Here is a 19,068-nt window from a genome sequence, read left to right on the forward strand (position 1 = left end):
TTTAAGCTGATACTGTGATACTGTCAAAGGAGGTAACACCTCAAATCCGATGAAACACCTGGCGACGCATAGCGTTTTTTTTAAAAGCCCAGAAATGCGCCGTATTTGATAGCTTGCTGCGAGACCTCACACCGAGCGCATCTACTGCGGGTGGGTTGGCTGTTATGCAACATCCCCCAAAAACACGAAGAGGAGAGTCCTGGCCCCTAGCCCTGCCAGTGTAGCAGAAATGATGAGGATGATGATGCAGCAGCAGCCGTTCTTCTCTGCGTGAGTAGCTTAATGTTGTTCGTGTGTAATTTACGTTGAGTAGGCTAACCACGTTATTACATTAATGCATGTAAGGTGAACTAGCAAACATCATCATAGCTACATGCGGCTGTCTTCTTGTTTGATGGCAGATACTTCCTGCACCCTGGCCAAAAAGGCTAAAATGACCAAAGAAAAAGTGGAAAACAGTTAAACATGAGAGGTTTTTGGACAAAGTTTGTGTTTTTACCATTGTTTAAGCACTGCTTCCAGCCAAGAGTGATACCATATATGCCCCATAGCTGCAGAAAAGGCTAACATTGTTATCTTTTTACAAAAACCAGCTGAACATGAGAGGTTTTTGGACCAATTTTGTGTTCTCCATTCTTTAAGCACCGGTTTGAGCACCGTTTGAGCACCGGCACCGTTTCAAAAGTACCGACTTGGCACCGGTATCGGATAAAACCTAAACGATACCCATCCCTACTCCTGAGTGGACCTGACTTGAACAACACTCTCACTGGAGTTCTGATCTGCTTCTGTGGGGAACCAATAGCAGCTACAGCAGATAAGCAGCAGATGTTCTACTGCCTCAAAGTGTGCAACAAGCATCTAAACTTTCTGAGGTTCTTATGGTATGAAAACAATGATCTGCAAAAACAGTGAAAGAGTTTCAAATGACAGTACATGCATTTGGCAACAGTCCTTTACCAGCAGTTGCCATTTACTGCCTCAGACCAGCTGCTCAGGAAGCAGATGACTCCACTACCAGTGCATGGAAGTTCATCACATGCAATTTTTATGTGCACGATGGACTTGCATCTTTTCCTAATGAAGCGAAGGCCATTGGTGTCCTGCGCACTTCCTAAGCAATGCTAGCTAAATCAAACATTAAGCTACACGAGATTGCACTGAACAGCAACAGTGTTATGCAAGCATTCCCACCCAAAGACTTGTAGGACTGAAAGGATTTGAAAGATCTATATTTAGGAATGCAATCACTACCTCTTCAGAGGAATCTAGGTCTAATTTGGAATTTGGAGAAAGAGAACTTCAACTTCTATGTTTCAAAGGAGGAGAAGCCTTTGACAAAAGAGGCATTTTGTCTCCAGTGAACCCTTCTATGGTTAAAGTGATCTGTGATAATCTAATATGCAATGTGTTATTAAGATAAACAGCAAATCTAATTTTAAATGAACTACTCCTCTTAAACAAATGGTCACAAAGCTAGAAAATTTTATTGTCTACAACAGTGGTTCCCGAAGTGGGGATTTTTCTTGTAAAACAAAGAGGGCCCTAGCAAACACACTTTGGGAACGACTTGTCTACAACAGCCTCGCAAACACAGGTGAATTTGTTGGTTTGCCATTCTCACCAGGTGGTGACCTTGATGTCAAGACACATCAGTCCTTTCAAACTGTTTTCAGTCAAGCATTTTTTAAAACAGAAATTATCAAGTGACTGAGGAGATTATGAACTGACCTTGGTGTTCTTTTGGCTCCGTGCAGCATCTTTGCGCTCTTGGGGTTTGCCATGGGTAAAGAGGATGAGTCCATTGGGCTCAGTCGTACGGAAATCGAAAGAGATGGATCCCATCCGCTTGGTGTTCCACTTAGGGAGACTGATATAGGCCTCAGGGGTTTCAAAAGAAATTGGGTCAAGGGTGGCCACATTTTCACACTTGTAGGATACCTCACCCTGGATTTTCATCTTGGGGTCCACAATTCGAGCCAGACGGGACAACTCAAGACGGATGTCATTATTCTTATACACTACCTGCAATAAGGCAAGAGCAGGATTAATGACTCTTTTATTTAGGATTAACATGAGATACACATTTAATAACTTCCAACAATTACTAAATTAATAAAATTAATTCAGTAAAATAAAGACTGTAAAATAAGAAAATCATCAATGTTGTGTCAGGAAGGACATTATTGGCTTTACATATCTCAGTAAAGCTTAGTGTGATAAATTGCAGAATACAGAGTTACTATATACCATACACACATTCCTATTTGGCATGTTGTTATTTAAAAACAAAGTATAAAGGAAAATGTTATTGAGTTCACATAAAATACAGGAACCAAAAATACTGATCATTCAGTTTGTCAGATATTTCGTTTCACAGACTGAGATCATCTCCATGTTCCCAGTGCGTTTCATACTTTACACTCTCAAGTCTCAGAGACAAGGTCAACTGTTCCATTTAACGGATTTCCTTAACGGTTTTTATCCACTCATAGTTTGCTGGCAATTCTTTATTCAACAAGTTGTATTTTTCTTTTAATTTCAATTAATGAATTCTCAAAATAAACAACACTAAAATCTAAATCTGTGGAATGATTATTTATCTCTGTTACCACATCCAACCAGTAAGGATACACCACAGATTCAGGTATTTTACACTAGAACTGCAAAGTTATTAAAAAAGTGTTTTTCCAGGAGAATTCTCTCAAAAACAGAGCTATGGTGATGAACTGTGTTTTTCACATATTTAACCTTCTTTTTCCCACCTTCATTTAACATACATTTTGGAGAGACCTCTGTTTGATTGGCAGGCTAGAGAAATCCTAAGTGAAAGAATACAAATAAAATAAAAAATAAAATTCAAAAAAAAAAAAAAAAGTCAGTTAAAATGACAATCAATCTAATTGAAACAGTTGCATGTTATGGACTTGGCCTCAAGGATTCGTAGTTTAGATTTAAAAGCACTTAATGAAATGAATTCAGTCATTTTCCTTCTGCAGTTTGTTCCAGGCCGAGGGTGCTAAATGGACAAAAGCTCTTTTACCAAGTTCAGTTCGGGCAAATGGAACAGAAAGCAACAAGTAACCATGCGGACGAAGAGAATACCGACCAGCACGTTTCATTACAAACAGGCAGCAACCCAAGTATCGCCTTATATATAAAACTGTATAAATGAGAGTTCCTCCGACTTACCAAAGCAGGCCGTCCTACCTGAGAGTATAACTCACAGTGGTGAGTCTGAAATTTACAGTTAGTGATGAACCTCAGAGAAGCATGATACACAGAATCAACCATTCGAAGACATTGAGCAGAAGCATTCATATATAGAATATCACCATAATCCAGCACATGCAAGAATGTTGCAGCAACAAGCCGCTTCTTTGTATTAAAAGAGAAACACAACTTGTTTTGAAAATAAAATCTCAGTTTTAACTTCAGGTTTTTCACAAGATTCTCTACATGTGGTTTGAAGGTAAGCGAGTCATCAATTAAGATTCCCAGATATTTATAGGTGTGAACCAACTCTTCAAGAGTGGTTACTGATGGGATTGTTTGGGCTCGTCTCCTTGATTTAGAAAACAACATGAGCTTTGTTTTGTCTGCGTTGAGAACAAGTTTAAGCTGAAGTAATGAGTGCTGGACAGCAAAAGAGGCTTTCTGCAAGGAGTCAGTGGCTTGGACAAGAGTTGAACCACAGCTGTAAATAACTGTATCGTCAGCATAGAAGTGGGATGGCCTAGATCTTCTGAAATCCCCTTTATTTTAGCAGTGTTGAGGTGGAGAACTATATTTGCATGTACAGGATTTTGAGCTGTACACTGCACACTGCACATGGACGTTGCCTTATCATCGATTCAAGCTGAAAACCCATTGAATGGTTTCAGCTGGATGGGCTGCACAATCCTTCAGGAGTCTTGTCACTCACCATCTGGGCCTGCTCCTTTCCCTGGACGCAGTCTCTGAGCTGTGCCCTTGCTTTGTTAGCTGAGAAGGATGGGGGCAGATGGTCAGATGTAGTGGATGTTGCAGTTGCAGTGGTGTTGGGGTTGTTGTGTGCAGGAGACAGAAGATAGTGGTGCTGGAGCAGCCTCTCAAGAGGTGGAGGCATAGAGGTGTCATTGAAACAGGAGCATCAGTTGAAGTAGTCCGAGGGAGGACAGATATTAAAGCACAGCAGGCATTCCTGCGTGGCAACCCATCAAACCAGCTATAAAACAGGTTGAATTGACTGGATTTGCACTCATTGATGGCTGCTCTTCTGTGAGTGACCCTTGATGCTCCCGATTTACTCTCTGCTTCTCTTTTATACTCCACCTTTGGCCGCATCTATCGCCCTTTCAGTTGGTGTTGAAAATACCTTCTTTATCGCTGACTTGAATGTCTGCGTTTCTGGTGAAGGATTTCTTTAATGTCCAGGGCTTATTCTTGGGAAAACAGCAAACAGTCCTTACTAGAATCAAAGTGTCCCTACAGAAGCTGATGTAGGTTGTGAAGGTGTCACAACCAGCACAGTCCAGTCTGTGCACTCAAAACAAACCCTGAAAGACTTGTTGGCCTCTGGTGATGATGTGTGAAAATTCCCTTGGTGCATAGTGCAGTCTAAGAACAACAGCAGTTCAATATCCTGACTGCAGATCACATCGTTCACTGTAACATGTCTGACGTGACACAATCGATCATTTACAAGCACAAATCCAACCTTTGCTTTTGCTACTCATCTTCCGATCTCTATTTGTTTGCATAACAGTGCAAATAGAGCAAAAAATCAACAAAAAGGTAAAAACACAAATGCTAACAGAGATTTTAACCTTTGAAATGCATCAGAAAATAGACTGAGAGTTTGCTGCACGTAATTGAAAATGTCCTGAAATAGAAAAATGCACAAAATCATCACATTTTAAACGATGGAACTCATGAATGTTTGATATATGTGATGGAAGGATATATATGATTTTCCTCTGCTGATAGACTAAATCAGTGAATGAAGTTTGTATTAACAAGTTTAACAGCAGTACAGGATATTTAGTATCTGTTGAGTTTGTTGTCAAAGTACTGAAATTCTGTTGTTTAAACATGTAATGGTACTATTTCTCTGTGCATTTTGTTTAAAAAACAAAAAAGAAGTGATGTGTTGGACCCACATCATTTAATGATGTATGGTCCACAGCTGCAGTTCACTTTATCAGTCCCACAGACAGAAAATAAAACAACCCACCAGATATACAGTGTACATCTTTCTCCATAAGGCGTGTGTGCGACATACACTGTTTCTGCCATGGGCCAGTCTAAATGCTGTCAATAACAATGGGAGGACGGCGTCACGGAGGGGTGTGTGTGAGTAAATTGAAATCTGCTCAAGTGGAAAATTGAAGGCCTTTTTTCTCCTTCTAATTCTCTGGGCAGAAAAAAACACCCTCTGTCTGTCTATATTTTGGCCACATACATACACTAAACAAACACACCCTCTCCTCCATTTCATTCTCCTATATTAATGCTTCTGCTCTTGCTGGTTGTTCGGCTTCTGTTGGATTGTAGAAATGGAGTTGGAGTGGGTGGATTGGGGGGACTGGCTGAGATTATCATTAATCCATAAACAGACATTAGAGTATATCAAGTTGTCCCTTAAGGTGCAGAGGGACTAGATAGAAAACAGTCTGTCTCTCTTTTCATTTGTTGCCTTTCCTCCTCTTTTTGTTATATCTATCCTCCCCTTACTCACCCGAGCTACCTCATCCCCCCATCTCTCAGCAAGAAGCAGCCATTTCTTCTCCCACTCAGACTGAGCATAAATACCTAGAGCCGCTGAACAGGTCGATCATTCACTCCAAAATAAAAGCTTCAATAAAAATAGTAGTCCCTTCAAGCTCACTGACAACATGAAAGAAAAGGCCAAGTGAAAATTTGTCCCCTGAGACTAAGAAAACTTGCAGCATTTTCACATAAATACGAACAAAACCTGCATTGCTGCGTCAGTGCCTTACTGTTGTGATGGTGTTTCATCTTTACTCTTTTTATTATTACAAAAAAAGCTTTGAAGCACTTTATTATTGTAGCCCACTAACAGAAAAGAGACTGTTTGTTTTTTTTAAACCAATACAAAGCATTTAAATTGTGTTACATTGTTTATGAAACCTGAAAATGTATCAAAACTGTGCATAATTTTCTAATGAAAAGAAAGACAGCAAAGTTACTGTTATTTATAGGACTGTTTTTCCATCCACCAGATTACTTGTCTAAGGTTAAATTCACAGTTAGGCCTTCTTCCCTTGACATTACATTTTCGTTCATCTTGAATACCTAAATAGACACCTTTAAACAAAATAAATACAAATATTCTCACAAACATTTTGCAGCCCATCCAGGACATCTATGCTCCAGTTTTGGTGAGTGAAACTGATTGCATTTCACAAACTAATTACTTAGCTCTAGTTAGCAGGTATAATATGGCCGCAGCAGATGGCCCCGCCCCTCCCTGAGCCTGGTTCTGCTGGAGGTTTCTTCCTGTTAAAAGGGAGTTTTTCCTTCCCACTGTCACCAAAGTGCTGCTCATAGGGGGTCATATGATTGTTGGGTTTTTCTCTGTATCTATTATTGTAGGATCTACTGTACAATGTAAAGCACCTTAAGGAGACTGTTGTTGTGATTTGGTGCTGTATAAATAAAATTGAATTGAATTGAATTAATATATACGTCTGTATTCATGATCACTGAGTTTAAAGATGAACAAACCTTTAAAAAAGTGTTTGTTCAGTATTGGTAAGAAAACCAGTATATGCCACATGTTTTGAGCACATATTGGAGGTTTTTTTAGCATCGTTTCCCGGAGGCTCACGGAGTTTCTCCACAAGAGCAATTACATCGATCCCTCAGTGCAGACAGGTGACATTCCTGGAGTACCTGGCTGCTTAGAGCACACAGCTCATTAGAGAAACCCGGGAGAACAGGGATGACTGTGGCTGGATTTGGCCAACGCATATGGATCAATTCCACACAGGTTGGTTGATCTTGCACTACACCGCCACCATGTCCCTGGTAAAATCAAGACCTCGTCCTGGATTATTGTGACAATTTCAGACTGAGGGTCACTTCTGGGGAAGTAACATCCAACTGCCATCGGCTGGAAAAAGGGAGAATAACTGGTTGCACCTCACAATCATGTCTTCCAGTGAAGAGTTTGGGGAAGCTTTTCGACACATCTCTGAACAACTCCACCACCATCCAGAAGTCCACCAAAGAACTGGATAGCTGGCTCACTAAGGTTGACAAGTCAGGCCTGCCAGTAGATTCAAGGCCTGGCTTTACCAGCACTCTATCCTACCGCATGTCCTGTGGCCTCTGCTTGTTTACTCAGTTCCAGTGTCAACTGTGGAGTCCCTCGGGAGGAGAATTAATAGCTTTCTGCACAAATGGTTGGGCTTCCCCCACTGCAGTGCAGCGCTTTATGGAACCAGTAACACCTTGCAGCTCCCATTTAGTAGTCTCACAGAAGAATTTAAGGTGGCATGCACTAGAGAAGTCCTTCAGTATTGGGACTCCAGGGACCAGAAAGTGTCAGCAGCGGGTATTGAGGTGAGAACAGAGAGGAAGTGGAGAGGAGAGAGAGGAGTGGAGGTGGCAGAGTCATACCTCAGGCAGAAGGAGCTGGTGGGGACGCTGGCCACCGGGACAGCTGGCTTGGGTATTTTCCCAAAGACCCAAATGGGGAAGGCCCGAGGGAAGGAGAGACACCAGCTAATTCAGGAAGAGGTCCGATTAAGTAAGACAGTGGGGCTGAGGCAAAGTGGGAGAACATCTTACAGCAAAAGGTAACCTGGACAAACATCACTGAGGCAGACCTCTGTCCATTTCCTTGTTCAGGCTGCATATGATGCCTTACCAATCCCAGTCAACCTCCATGTCTGTGTCAATAGTGAAACACCAGCATGTCAGCCATGCTCTGGAACGGGATCCTTGCAACACGAGTAGCTGAAAGTACAAAGTCCCTGCAGAAAGTCGCTACCGCTGGCACCGTGACCAGGTGCTGAAGGCGGTTTCAGAAAGCATAAGCAACACCATCACTCCTGGCAAACACCATATTGGCCAAAAGACAAGAATTGCATTTGTTAAAGCTGGAGAGGAGACCTGTCAGCAGCAAAGAATACGGTCAGGTCTGCTCTATACAGCCTCAGACTGCCAGCTGCAAGCTGACCTAAGGAAGCAGTTGAAGTTCCCTCAGCACATCACTGAAACATCACTTTGGCCAGACATAATTATTGTCTCAGAGGCAACAAAACAGCTTATTGTCCTCAAACTCACCATGTCCTGGAAGGAGCATATGGAAGAGTTAAATGAAAGGAAATGCGCCAAGTACCAGGAGCTGGTAGAGAAGTTCTGGGAAGGGGCTGGAAGGCGTAATATGAGCGAATACAGGTGGGCTGCAGAGCCTTTGCATGATGCTCACTCTGCAAAGTCCTAAACCAACTGGACCTAACAGGAGTGGCTAGGAAGAGGGCCATCTGGTCTGTATGTGAAGGCGCAGAGAAAGCCACAAGGTGATTGTGGATAAAGAGGGCTGGTCCATGGGTGGCTGCTGCTGGGACGCAGGCTGGGGTCTGATCAACCTTAGCTGGGTTGTCTGGGCGAGACTGTCTTATGTTGAAAGACCCGACACACCCCATTGAGCCCAGGTTACATCACTGATGATGCCTCTCAGCGCATCCAAAAAGGTATCTTGCACACACATATATGTGAACAAGTTCTTAATGTGGTTAATGTTTCCTCTCCTGTTGCACCCTTGCTGGTGAAAAATGTGATCATGTAGGTAGAGGAGAAGGGGGGTGTAACGGGGAGAAGGGGATAAGGATGGAAGGCGTAGCTGAGGATTTGACAAATTACTTTCAGGTCCTGCCACCTCTGAACAATAATACCAAAAAGGCATTTGAAAATATAAAGAGAGCTTTATCAACACACTGCAGATGCAGGCTGCAGGTTAACGCGAGAATGAAGCATAAGCAGACACTGATAGCAGACCGAGGAATACCTAATCATATCAGACATGTGATAAATACATAATATACACACAAGCATATATAAAAATGCTTGAGTATGTTTTAGTTTGACAGAGAGAAAATAATGAAAAATGTTAGACAATGGTTAGATGAAAGGAAACCATCAATGCAGTATCCCCTCCACCAGACTTCCACCGTGCACATCATTACACATGTATGCACACACGCACTTATCAGTGTCTGAGAAAAAACAACATAACACAATATTTAATTTACCTTTTAGATTGCCCGCTAATATAGCTACCACAATTTTCTGGTATCATTCACTAAGAAATACCACAAGATTGGAAGTAACACAATTTTCTCCAAGAAAAAAGAAAACAATTCACAGTAAAACATTATGTATGCTTTCAGAAGCTTACAACAAAGCAGCAATGATGCAAAGGTATACTGGAAAGGTTGGAAAGGCCCAGCTGCTTAAATCTTTTTGGTAGGAGCACAAGCTTTGTGCTAACCCTGGGAAGTGACCGCTGCAATAATGACAGACTCACTGTAAATAAAACCCTGTAATCTTACAGTAAGTTTTACACTATTTTTTAAATACATGAAACTCCTGTCAAATAGACTGTAAGTACACCTTCAAACAAACTGAATCATCTAAACTTTTTTTTAGGTTTACATCCAATAAATTCACAATTGTGTGTGACATGACATCTTAATTTGTACTTGATATAATCTGGTGAGGGTAACTGCCTCACTAGATTGCATCTAGGATGAAACAGATGTTTGGCATTTCCACAAGGAGACTCTGTGGAATAGTGATGAAGTACAGGACAGTACTCAAAGAAAAAGTGAGATACCTATGGCGTTATTTTTGTGCCACTATTCTGAGCGCATGTAAAAACAATTTGCAGGTGCAAGTGTTGCATTTTGAGGAGAAATTTATTTTGAGCGAAGAAAAGCTAAATTTGAAATTAAAAAACTAAAAACTCGTTGCTGCGTGCAAAAAATGTATTTCAGTGTTTGCTATTATCCACACACACACACACACACAACAGCAGCCCCTCTTGCTCAGTTTTTGCATTTGCGCTCGCTCGCAATGTGTTGCTCGCGCTCTCAACATTTCTGCCCGTGCGCGCTCAACTCTTTCTCTACACCGTTATATTTGTGCCACAGAAGAAGAAAAAACTACACAATTTATATGCCACAAATCCCACAAAACAAACACTGAAAGAAATTACAGAACTTCAACTCGACAGCATCATTAATAAAAAAAAATACACAATTTATCTTACAGAGACTGCAATCTAAACACAATGACGAGTCTTAAACAGTACAAGTTTCTCATTTCTCATTACAGCAATTAAAGACTGGACAGGAAACATCACCAACGACTCTTACATCATAAATAACACCTTCAGACAATTTCATTATGAAATATATAAAGATATGATGATATATATGATTTCAAATAAACAGACAAGTTTATCAATAACATCACATTACTGTCACTGTCAAAGGAAGAGGCAGACATCTGAGACTCCCCACTGACATCCACAGAAGATGAGAGAGCAAAAATTGTCAAACAATAAAGCTCCTGATGGATGTCCCCCTGAAATTTCTGTCTCCGCTTTTTGTTAAAATGCCAGATGAAATTAAAAATAACCAGTTCATTCCATATCATGTGAATACAGCACTAATTTCAGACCCTATTCACTGCTCCAGTTACAGAGCTTATGCTGGCATTAGGTATTTTCTGTTCTGCAGCAGTTTGCCCTCTAGTGGTTGTTTTTGTGTATTTTTTTTACTCTGTAAGATCGAGCCAGAGGCAGTTTCACCTCCATTAATCTGTTGCCATCCACGCCTTCACAAGCTGATAAACGGCATCATCTGTGAGTAATATTGTTTGTTATCACTGAGACAACTTGTGTGCATTATTATTTGTTGTGAAGGCGTGATATAGTTTGTAGTTAGAATTTAATTTGAATGCATGTATAACCTAAGCTAGTGAGGTTAAGCTAGCTCATATGTCATGTGGTTTCTTTAACGTTTTGATCATGAGTGTGATTTCATTTGATGTTTTATTCGGGCACTCACTAAGCAGATAAATATTGTGCTCATATTTTTGAATATGTGTTTGTTATACTGTATATTGAGGCAACATTTTTATTGGTTTATTTCTGGTTTTGTCAACAGTTTCACACTTTTTCCTTATTAAATCATCCAACTCAACACATTGGCCTGTTCCCTGGATTTTGATTAGGAGAGTGTTTAGCTGTCTGTATAGCTGAGTCTACGTTCACGAGGACAACGCTTAGTGAGGACAGAACAGTGAAAAGATGAATCATCACATCAAGCTTTGAAGGAATCTCGGCAGCCTATTTCTTCGCCACCAGTAACCACTAAGTAGAAGAAAAACATCAAAGAGGCTACGTTCGCTTCTTCTGTATCTTTTTACGGGATTTGAAGACCCATTCACCTGCCTGTATTAAACGATGTCCAGCTCAAACCCTATTGACGCCGATATTCAGAGCCTGGAGGTTAGGTCAGAGTGTGCTGCCTCAGCTGCATTTTCCAAGCAAAGTTCAAATAAATCTTCAGCTAGTGCCGCTGCTGCTAAAGCTCGTGCAAAGGCGGAAGCTGCACGCACACGAGCAGCCTATGCAAAACGTCAAATAGACATGCAAGTGGAGAAAGCACGCATAGAGGCTACATTGAATGCACTAAAAGAAGAGTGTGAAGCTGAGGCTGCCTCAGCAGAGGCTCAAGTGTTTGAGGCTGCTGCGGATTTAGACAACTGTGACCTTGGGAGTAAAGCCAGTCATGCTCAAGCAACGAAGCAGTCATTACAGCGAACTGGTGAGTTCATCCAAGCACATTTCTCTTCAGGGCAGAGTTATGCTTTAGCTCAAAATGAGAAAGAAACACAGGCTGCTGCTTCTGTACCACAACACAGACACCTCCCAGATATCAAAGTTCATTGCGTCAGTCGTGACACACAACAGCCGTATCCTTCTGCTTGCTCGGCTGAAGGCCTGCACCCAGGCAACCAGAGAAAGAATCGCCCTGACCCTCTGCCTTTTAACACAGATAGAGATGTCCCCTCCATGCACACACATCGCTGCACAGACTCAACAAACCAACTTCCACCCCGCTCACCACTGGAGGCTCAAGGTGTATCTGAGTTAGCTGTATATCTGGCGCGTCGAGACCTTGTCACAGCTGGACTAAAAGTGTTTGATAACCAGCCTGCTAGTTATCTGTCATGGAAATCTAGCTTTGTTAACGCTGTGGAGGGACTTAGCCTCAAACCTAGTGAAGAACTGGACCTGCTCATTAAGTGGCTTGGTGGGGAGTCGCTACACCACGCCAAGAGGATAAGGGCAGTTTATGTCAACAATCCATTCATGGGTTTGAACATGCTTTGGCGAAGGCTGGACAAGTGTTATGGCTCTCCAGAGGCCATTGAAGCTTCTCTCTTCGATAGATTGAACCACTTCCCAAAGCTTTCAAATAGAGATCACCAGAAGCTTCAAGAACTCGGAGACCTGCTCCTAGAGATCGAAGCTGCTAAGCAAGAGGGATATTTGCCAGGGCTCAGCTTCCTAGACACTGCAAGGGGAATAAACCCTATAGCGGAGAAACTGCCCCACAATGTCCAAGAACAGTGGATAACTCAGGGGTCTCGCTATAAGAGGGAGCACCAAGTTCCATATCCCCCTTTCTCATTTTTTGTGGACTTCGTGTATAACCATGCAGAGATGAGAAATGATCCTAGCTTTGCTTTTGCTAACTTCAGTTCAGCTGTGTTCAAAGGTGACGGATCCTTCTCCAAACAATGGAAATCCAAACCTCCTTTATCCGTAAGTAAAACTGAGGTAGGAAACCCCCCCACCTCTCAGTCCTCCAAAGGACTCACCGTTGATCTAGACAGAGAGTGTCCTCTCCACAAGAAACCTCACTCCCTCAGGAAATGCAGAGGCTTTCGAGAAAGACCACTTGCAGAGCGAAGACGCTTCCTGGTGGAGCACTCCATATGTTTTAAATGTTGTGCTTCAGCAACTCACCAAGCTAAAGAGTGTAAAGCTGACACCCACTGCTCTGAGTGTGACAGCGACCGGCACATTGCAGCACTCCATCCTGGACCGGCACCTTGGGCTCCAAGTTCCAGACCACCTTCTGCAGAGCATGGTGGGGAGCCTACCGAGTGTGTCACTGACATAGCAGCCTCTTCATGCACAGCCGTGTGTGGTCAGGGTCTTAAAGGTAAATCATGTTCCAAAATCTGTCTGGTCAGTGTGTATCCCAAGGGTCGCCCAGACCAAAAGGTGAGGACATACGTGATGCTGGATGACCAAAGCAATGTGTCGCTAGCCAGATCAGCATTCTTTGACATGTTTGACATCCAGGGTGAGGCTTCCCCCTATACCCTCAAAACATGCTCAGGAATCACCGAGACTGCTGGAAGAAGGGCCTCTGGATTTATGGTGGAGTCAGCTGATGGACAGTTGCACTTATCATTGCCGACTCTTATTGAGTGCAACCTGATTCCCAATAATAGGGACGAAATCCCTACTCCAGAAGCCGCCCAAAGCCACAAGCATCTCAGGTGTATTGCTGACAGGATCCCTCCTCTTGATGCGTCAGCTGAGATACTTTTGTTACTTGGGAGGGACATCATCAGAGTTCACAAAGTGCGCAGTCAGCGTAACGGCCGTCACAACGAACCTTATGCCCAACAAGTGGACCTGGGTTGGGTAATAGTCGGTGACGTCTGTCTCGGTGGGGCTCACCGGCCGACTGTCAACACATTCAAGACCAATGTCCTTGAGAATGGACGACCAAGCTACTTCAAGCCTTGTGAGAACAGGATCATCTGCAAAGAAAAGTTCATAGAGGAACAGCTAATATCCCCTGACACACTGACTTCCAGTCGGCCAAGCTTAGGTGAGCTGGTCTTCAGCCATTCAAAAGAGGATGATAAGCTGGCACCCTCCATCGAAGATGAAATCTTCCTCCAGATCATGAACAAGGAGTTCAAGAAAGATGATTCCAACAGCTGGGTGGCTCCCCTGCCATTTCGTAGTCCAAGACCACGTTTACCAAATAATCGAGAGCAAGCCCTCAGCCGACTGATGTCACTTCGCCGTACCTTGAATAGGAAACCGGAGATGAAACATCATTTCATAGATTTCATGGAGGATATTTTCAAAAATGGACACGCTGAGCCAGCTCCTCCACCAGAGCCTGACAAAGAGTATTGGTATTTACCTTCCTTTGGTGTCTATCACCCCCAGAAACCGGGAAAAATAAGGATCGTCTTTGATTCAAGCGCACAGTTCAAAGGCATCTCATTGAATGATGTGCTCTTACAAGGCCCGGACCTCAACAACACCCTAATTGGGGTTCTCATGCGTTTCAGAATGGACCCAGTGGCTGTGATGACAGACATTCAACAGATGTTCCACAGTTTCCTAGTGAGGGAGGATCATCGGGACCACCTCCGATTCTTGTGGTTTCGTAACCACCAACTTGATGACAAAGTGCTGGAGTACCGCATGAGGGTTCATGTTTTTGGTAACTGTCCCTCGCCAGCTGTGGCCATTTATGGCCTGAAGAGGACGGCTATGGAGGGTGAAGAGGACTATGGACCCGAAGTGCGGAGCTTTGTGCACAGACATTTCTATGTTGATGATGGCCTGAAATCTTTCCTCGGTGCAGAAGATGCCATCAAAGTGCTGAAAGGTGCACAAGACATGCTAGCGCAATCCAACCTCAGACTACACAAGATTGTGTCTAACAGTGTTGAGGTCATGAGGGCATTTCCAGCTGAAGATCTTGCTAGCAACCTGCAAGACCTGGACGTGGGTCAGGACTCCCCTCCCATGCAGCGCAGCCTGGGTCTTGGTTGGGATCTTGCTACAGATACTCTAACTTTCCATGTGGACTGCGCAGAAAAACCCTTTACACGTCGGGGTGTGTTGTCTACTATCAACAGCTTATTTGACCCGTTGGGGTTCGCTGCTCCCTTCAGTGTTCAGGGCCGCCTCATTTTGAGAGAACTCACTACTGAGACTTGTGACTGGGATGCACCACTGCCCCGAGAAAAGCTTGAACAGTGGCAGAGGTGGTGCACATCTCTTCAAGACCTAAGAGAGTTGAAGATCCCAAGGGCCTACACAATGGTCCCACTCTCCACAGCTCAGAGCAAGGAGATCTGTATATTTTGTGATGCATCTACCAAAGCTATTGCTGCTGTTGCTTATCTGAGAGTCACAGATGCTGCAGGACATAGCGAAGTTGGATTCCTGTTTGGGAAAACAAAGTTGGCACCTAAGCCTGACATCACCATCCCAAGGCTTGAGCTTTGTGCAGCCGTTCTTGCAGTGGAACTGGCAGAGGTTATGTCTGCAGAGTTGGACATTCAGGTAAACGACATCAAGCTTTTCTCAGACAGTAAAGTAGTACTTGGGTATATATTTAATGACTCTAGACGGTTCTACGTCTGTGTTCATAACAGGGTACAAAGGATCAGACGTTCAACCAACAAAAGCCAATGGAACTATGTTCCTTCTGATGTCAACCCAGCTGACCATGCAACTAGAGCGATTCCAGCTAACCAGCTTGCAGCTTCCTCCTGGTTGTCTGGACCAGCCTTTCTTGTAGACAAGCAACATTGTCACTTAAAACAGGAAGCTTTCAGCCTAGTTGAACCCGCAACAGATGTGGAACTACGTCCAGAAGTAGTGACTTGTGCCACAAATTTGTCATTTCAGCTGGGCAGTAAACGCTTTGAGCGATTTTCAAGTTGGAGGTCACTCACCAGAGCTATTGCCAGGCTCTGCCACATTGCTTACTCCTTTACAAGGGCAGCAAAAGAAGGTCCTTGCCATGGTTGGCACAACTGCAAGCTGCTTTTCAGTCCAGACCAGCTGCATCATGCAAGGATCAGAATTTTGCTTGCTGTCCAAAGGCAGGTCTATTCAGAAGAAATACACTGCTTACAAAAGGGAGGTCAGGTCCCTAAACAGTGCTCTCTCAGCAAGCTTTGTCCTTTCATTGATTCTGAAGGTCTTCTCCGCATCGGAGGACGACTGAAAAAGTCACAGCTCACAGCAGAAGAGGGTCAGCCAGTTATCATGCCTGGTAAACATCATGTTACCTCCTTGCTTATCAGACACTGCCATGAGCAAGTCTGCCATCAAGGACGACACTTGACGGAAGGCGCTTTGAGGAGTGCTGGTTTCTGGATTGTTGGAGGAAGACGGTCTGTCAGCAGTTTGGTCTACAACTGTGTGACATGTCGAAGATTGTGTGGGAGAGAGGAGGAGCAGATAATGGCAGACCTGCCTGCTGATCGCTTGAGTACAGATCCTCCGTTCACCTTTGTTGGATTGGATGTGTTCGGACCATGGTGTGTCACCTCAAGGAGGACACGTGGAGGGCTAGCCAACAGTAAGCGTTGGGCAATCATCTTCACATGTATGAGTGTGCGTGCCATACACATCGAGGTCATCGAATCAATGGATTCATCCAGTTTCATTAACGCTCTAAGACGCTTCTTTGCAGTTAGAGGGCCTGTCAAACAGCTAAGGTCAGACTGTGGTACTAATTTTGTTGGAGCCTGTTGAGAGCTTGGGATCAGTTCCAAAGGCTGCAACAACAAGGAAGTGTCCAACTACCTGTCTGATCAGGGCTGTGTATGGCTGTTTAACCCTCCCCACTCTTCACACATGGGGGGAAGCTGGGAGAGGATGATCGGTGTCACACGTCGGATCCTTGACGCAATGTTCCTCAAGCTTGGGTCTTTTCAGCTCACACATGAGGTCCTGACAACATTTATGGCAGAGGTAACTGCAATTGTCAATTCCAGACCACTTACTTCAGTGTCCACAGATCCAGACGAACCTCTCATCCTCACTCCTGCTATGCTGCTAACTCAGAAGATTGCTGTACTTCCTGTTCCTCCTGGTAACTTTGATGATAGTAATATCTTCAGACGTCAGTGGCATCAGGTTCAAAGCTTGGCCAACACATTCTGGGAGAGGTGGAAAAGGGAGTACCTCAGTAGTCTACAAGGTCGAAAGAAATGGAGAACGGAGAGACCTAATCTCATGGACGGAGACGTTGTTCTAATGAAAGACAATTCACTGAAGAGACATGACTGGCCCACAGGACTGATCACAAGGACTTTTCCAAGTGACGATGGGAAGGTCAGGAAGGTCGAGGTGAAAGTTTTCAGAGACAGTGTTCCAAAACTTTACTTAAGGCCAGTGTCTGAAGTTATACTCCTGTTGCAGAGAAACTCTGTCAAGTGATGTGCAGTTTGACATCCTGGGGATGTCAGGTGGGGAGTATGCTGGCATTAGGTATTTTCTGTTCTGCAGCAGTTTGCCCTCTAGTGGTTGTTTTTGTGTATTTTTTTTACTCTGTAAGATCGAGCCAGAGGCAGTTTCACCTCCATTAATCTGTTGCCATCCATGCCTTCACAAGCTGATAAACGGCATCATCTGTGAGTAATATTGTTTGTTATCACTGAGACAACTTGTGTGCATTATTATTTGTTGTGAAGGCGTGATATAGTTTGTAGTTAGAATTTAATTTGAATGCATGTATAACCTAAGCTAGTGAGGTTAAGCTAGCTCATATGTCATGTGGTTTCTTTAACGTTTTGATCATGAGTGTAATTTCATTTGATGTTTTATTCGGGCACTCACTAAGCAGATAAATATTGTGCTCATATTTTTGAATATGTGTTTGTTATACTGTATATTGAGGCAACATTTTTATTGGTTTATTTCTGGTTTTGTCAACAGTTTCACACTTTTTCCTTATTAAATCATCCAACTCAACACATTGGCCTGTTCCCTGGATTTTGATTAGGAGAGTGTTTAGCTGTCTGTATAGCTGAGTCTACGTTCACGAGGACAACGCTTAGTGAGGACAGAACAGAGCTATTTCCTTAATTAACACGGACGTCACAATAATCAGCAAAGCTCTAACAACCCGCATTGAATCAGTTATCTCCTCTCCCATTCACCCAGACCGAACAGACATTCTTTAAATAATACACGTAGACTTTTCAACCTCGTACATCTCTCTCACCAAAGTAACCATAAAACAACGATCTTCTCAGAATGCAGAAGAAGCATTTGACAAAGTAAACGGCACATTTCTTATGGAAACACTCATTTATCCAATGGATCAAAACACTCTACAATTAAACATTGAACCATTAGCAGCAGCAATCCATCAGAACGTTAACATCACAGGCATTCACACCAATAATGTAACACATGAACTAAGTTTATATGCAGATGATGCACTCCTGTTCCCAACAAATCAGTTGAAGAACTAATCCAAATCATTAAAACATACTCCCAAATCATATACAAGATCAATTACTTGTTCACAATGATCCTTATTCAACCCACAACAGCTTTTTTTCACCACTCTGGACACAGTAATAACATCATTCGACTGAAAAAACAAAAAAACTCCCCAGGAGCATCTTCCTTGGAGGGTTCGACCCGGGGTTGCGGTCATGGCCTATTAAGGGCTCTGTTGGCTCTTAGGTGATGGTTTCCTCGTGGCTGCATGCAGCGGGGCTAGGGGAGGGTCTGTGCTGACGGACGTGGGTTACTGACCTGGTAGCCTGGCTGTCCCTGGGTGGGTCTGGGAGAGGTGTGAGGTTCTGGGGCGCTCCGTCTCTGGGCTGGGGCCCTGGCTGGGCCTTGGGGCTTGGGTCCTGGTTGGTGTGTTGCCGGGGTTGTGGGCGGGTGGGTGTATGGGGGCCCAGCCCTGGCGCAGGATGCCACCAGTGCATCGAGCCACCATGGGGGCTCTTCAACTGGTGGGGGAGGTTGTTACACCTTGCAGGAGCTCTCCTCTCTCCAGGAACTCACTCTGCAGGAGGGGGAGATACAGGAGAGGTGGAGGAAGCTCTCAGCCTGGGCGTCTATTGACTTGTGTAGTCTGGAAGATGAGTGGATGACGGGGTGGGTGCAGTTCTCTGTGGTGGGGTCGGGTGGGCTGTCCTGGGCTCTCTGCTGAACTGGGCCCCGGTCCGGATGGGCCTGGG

The 19,068-nt window shown here is 43.7% G+C and overlaps 1 protein-coding gene across 1 annotated transcript in view; it reads right to left on the reverse strand.

The window, feature by feature from the left end:
* The window catches only part of nrxn3a (neurexin 3a), a 220,619-nt gene that overhangs the window by 93,569 nt on the left and 107,982 nt on the right, over positions 1-19,068 (reverse strand). Inside the window, 1 exon segment of the mRNA XM_014408191.3 lies at positions 1,732-2,025. Within this exon segment, the coding sequence (XP_014263677.2) occupies positions 1,732-2,025 (294 nt within the window).

Source organism: Maylandia zebra, linkage group LG19, assembly GCF_041146795.1.
Source record: "Maylandia zebra isolate NMK-2024a linkage group LG19, Mzebra_GT3a, whole genome shotgun sequence".
Taxonomy (NCBI): Eukaryota; Metazoa; Chordata; class Actinopteri; order Cichliformes; family Cichlidae; genus Maylandia; species Maylandia zebra.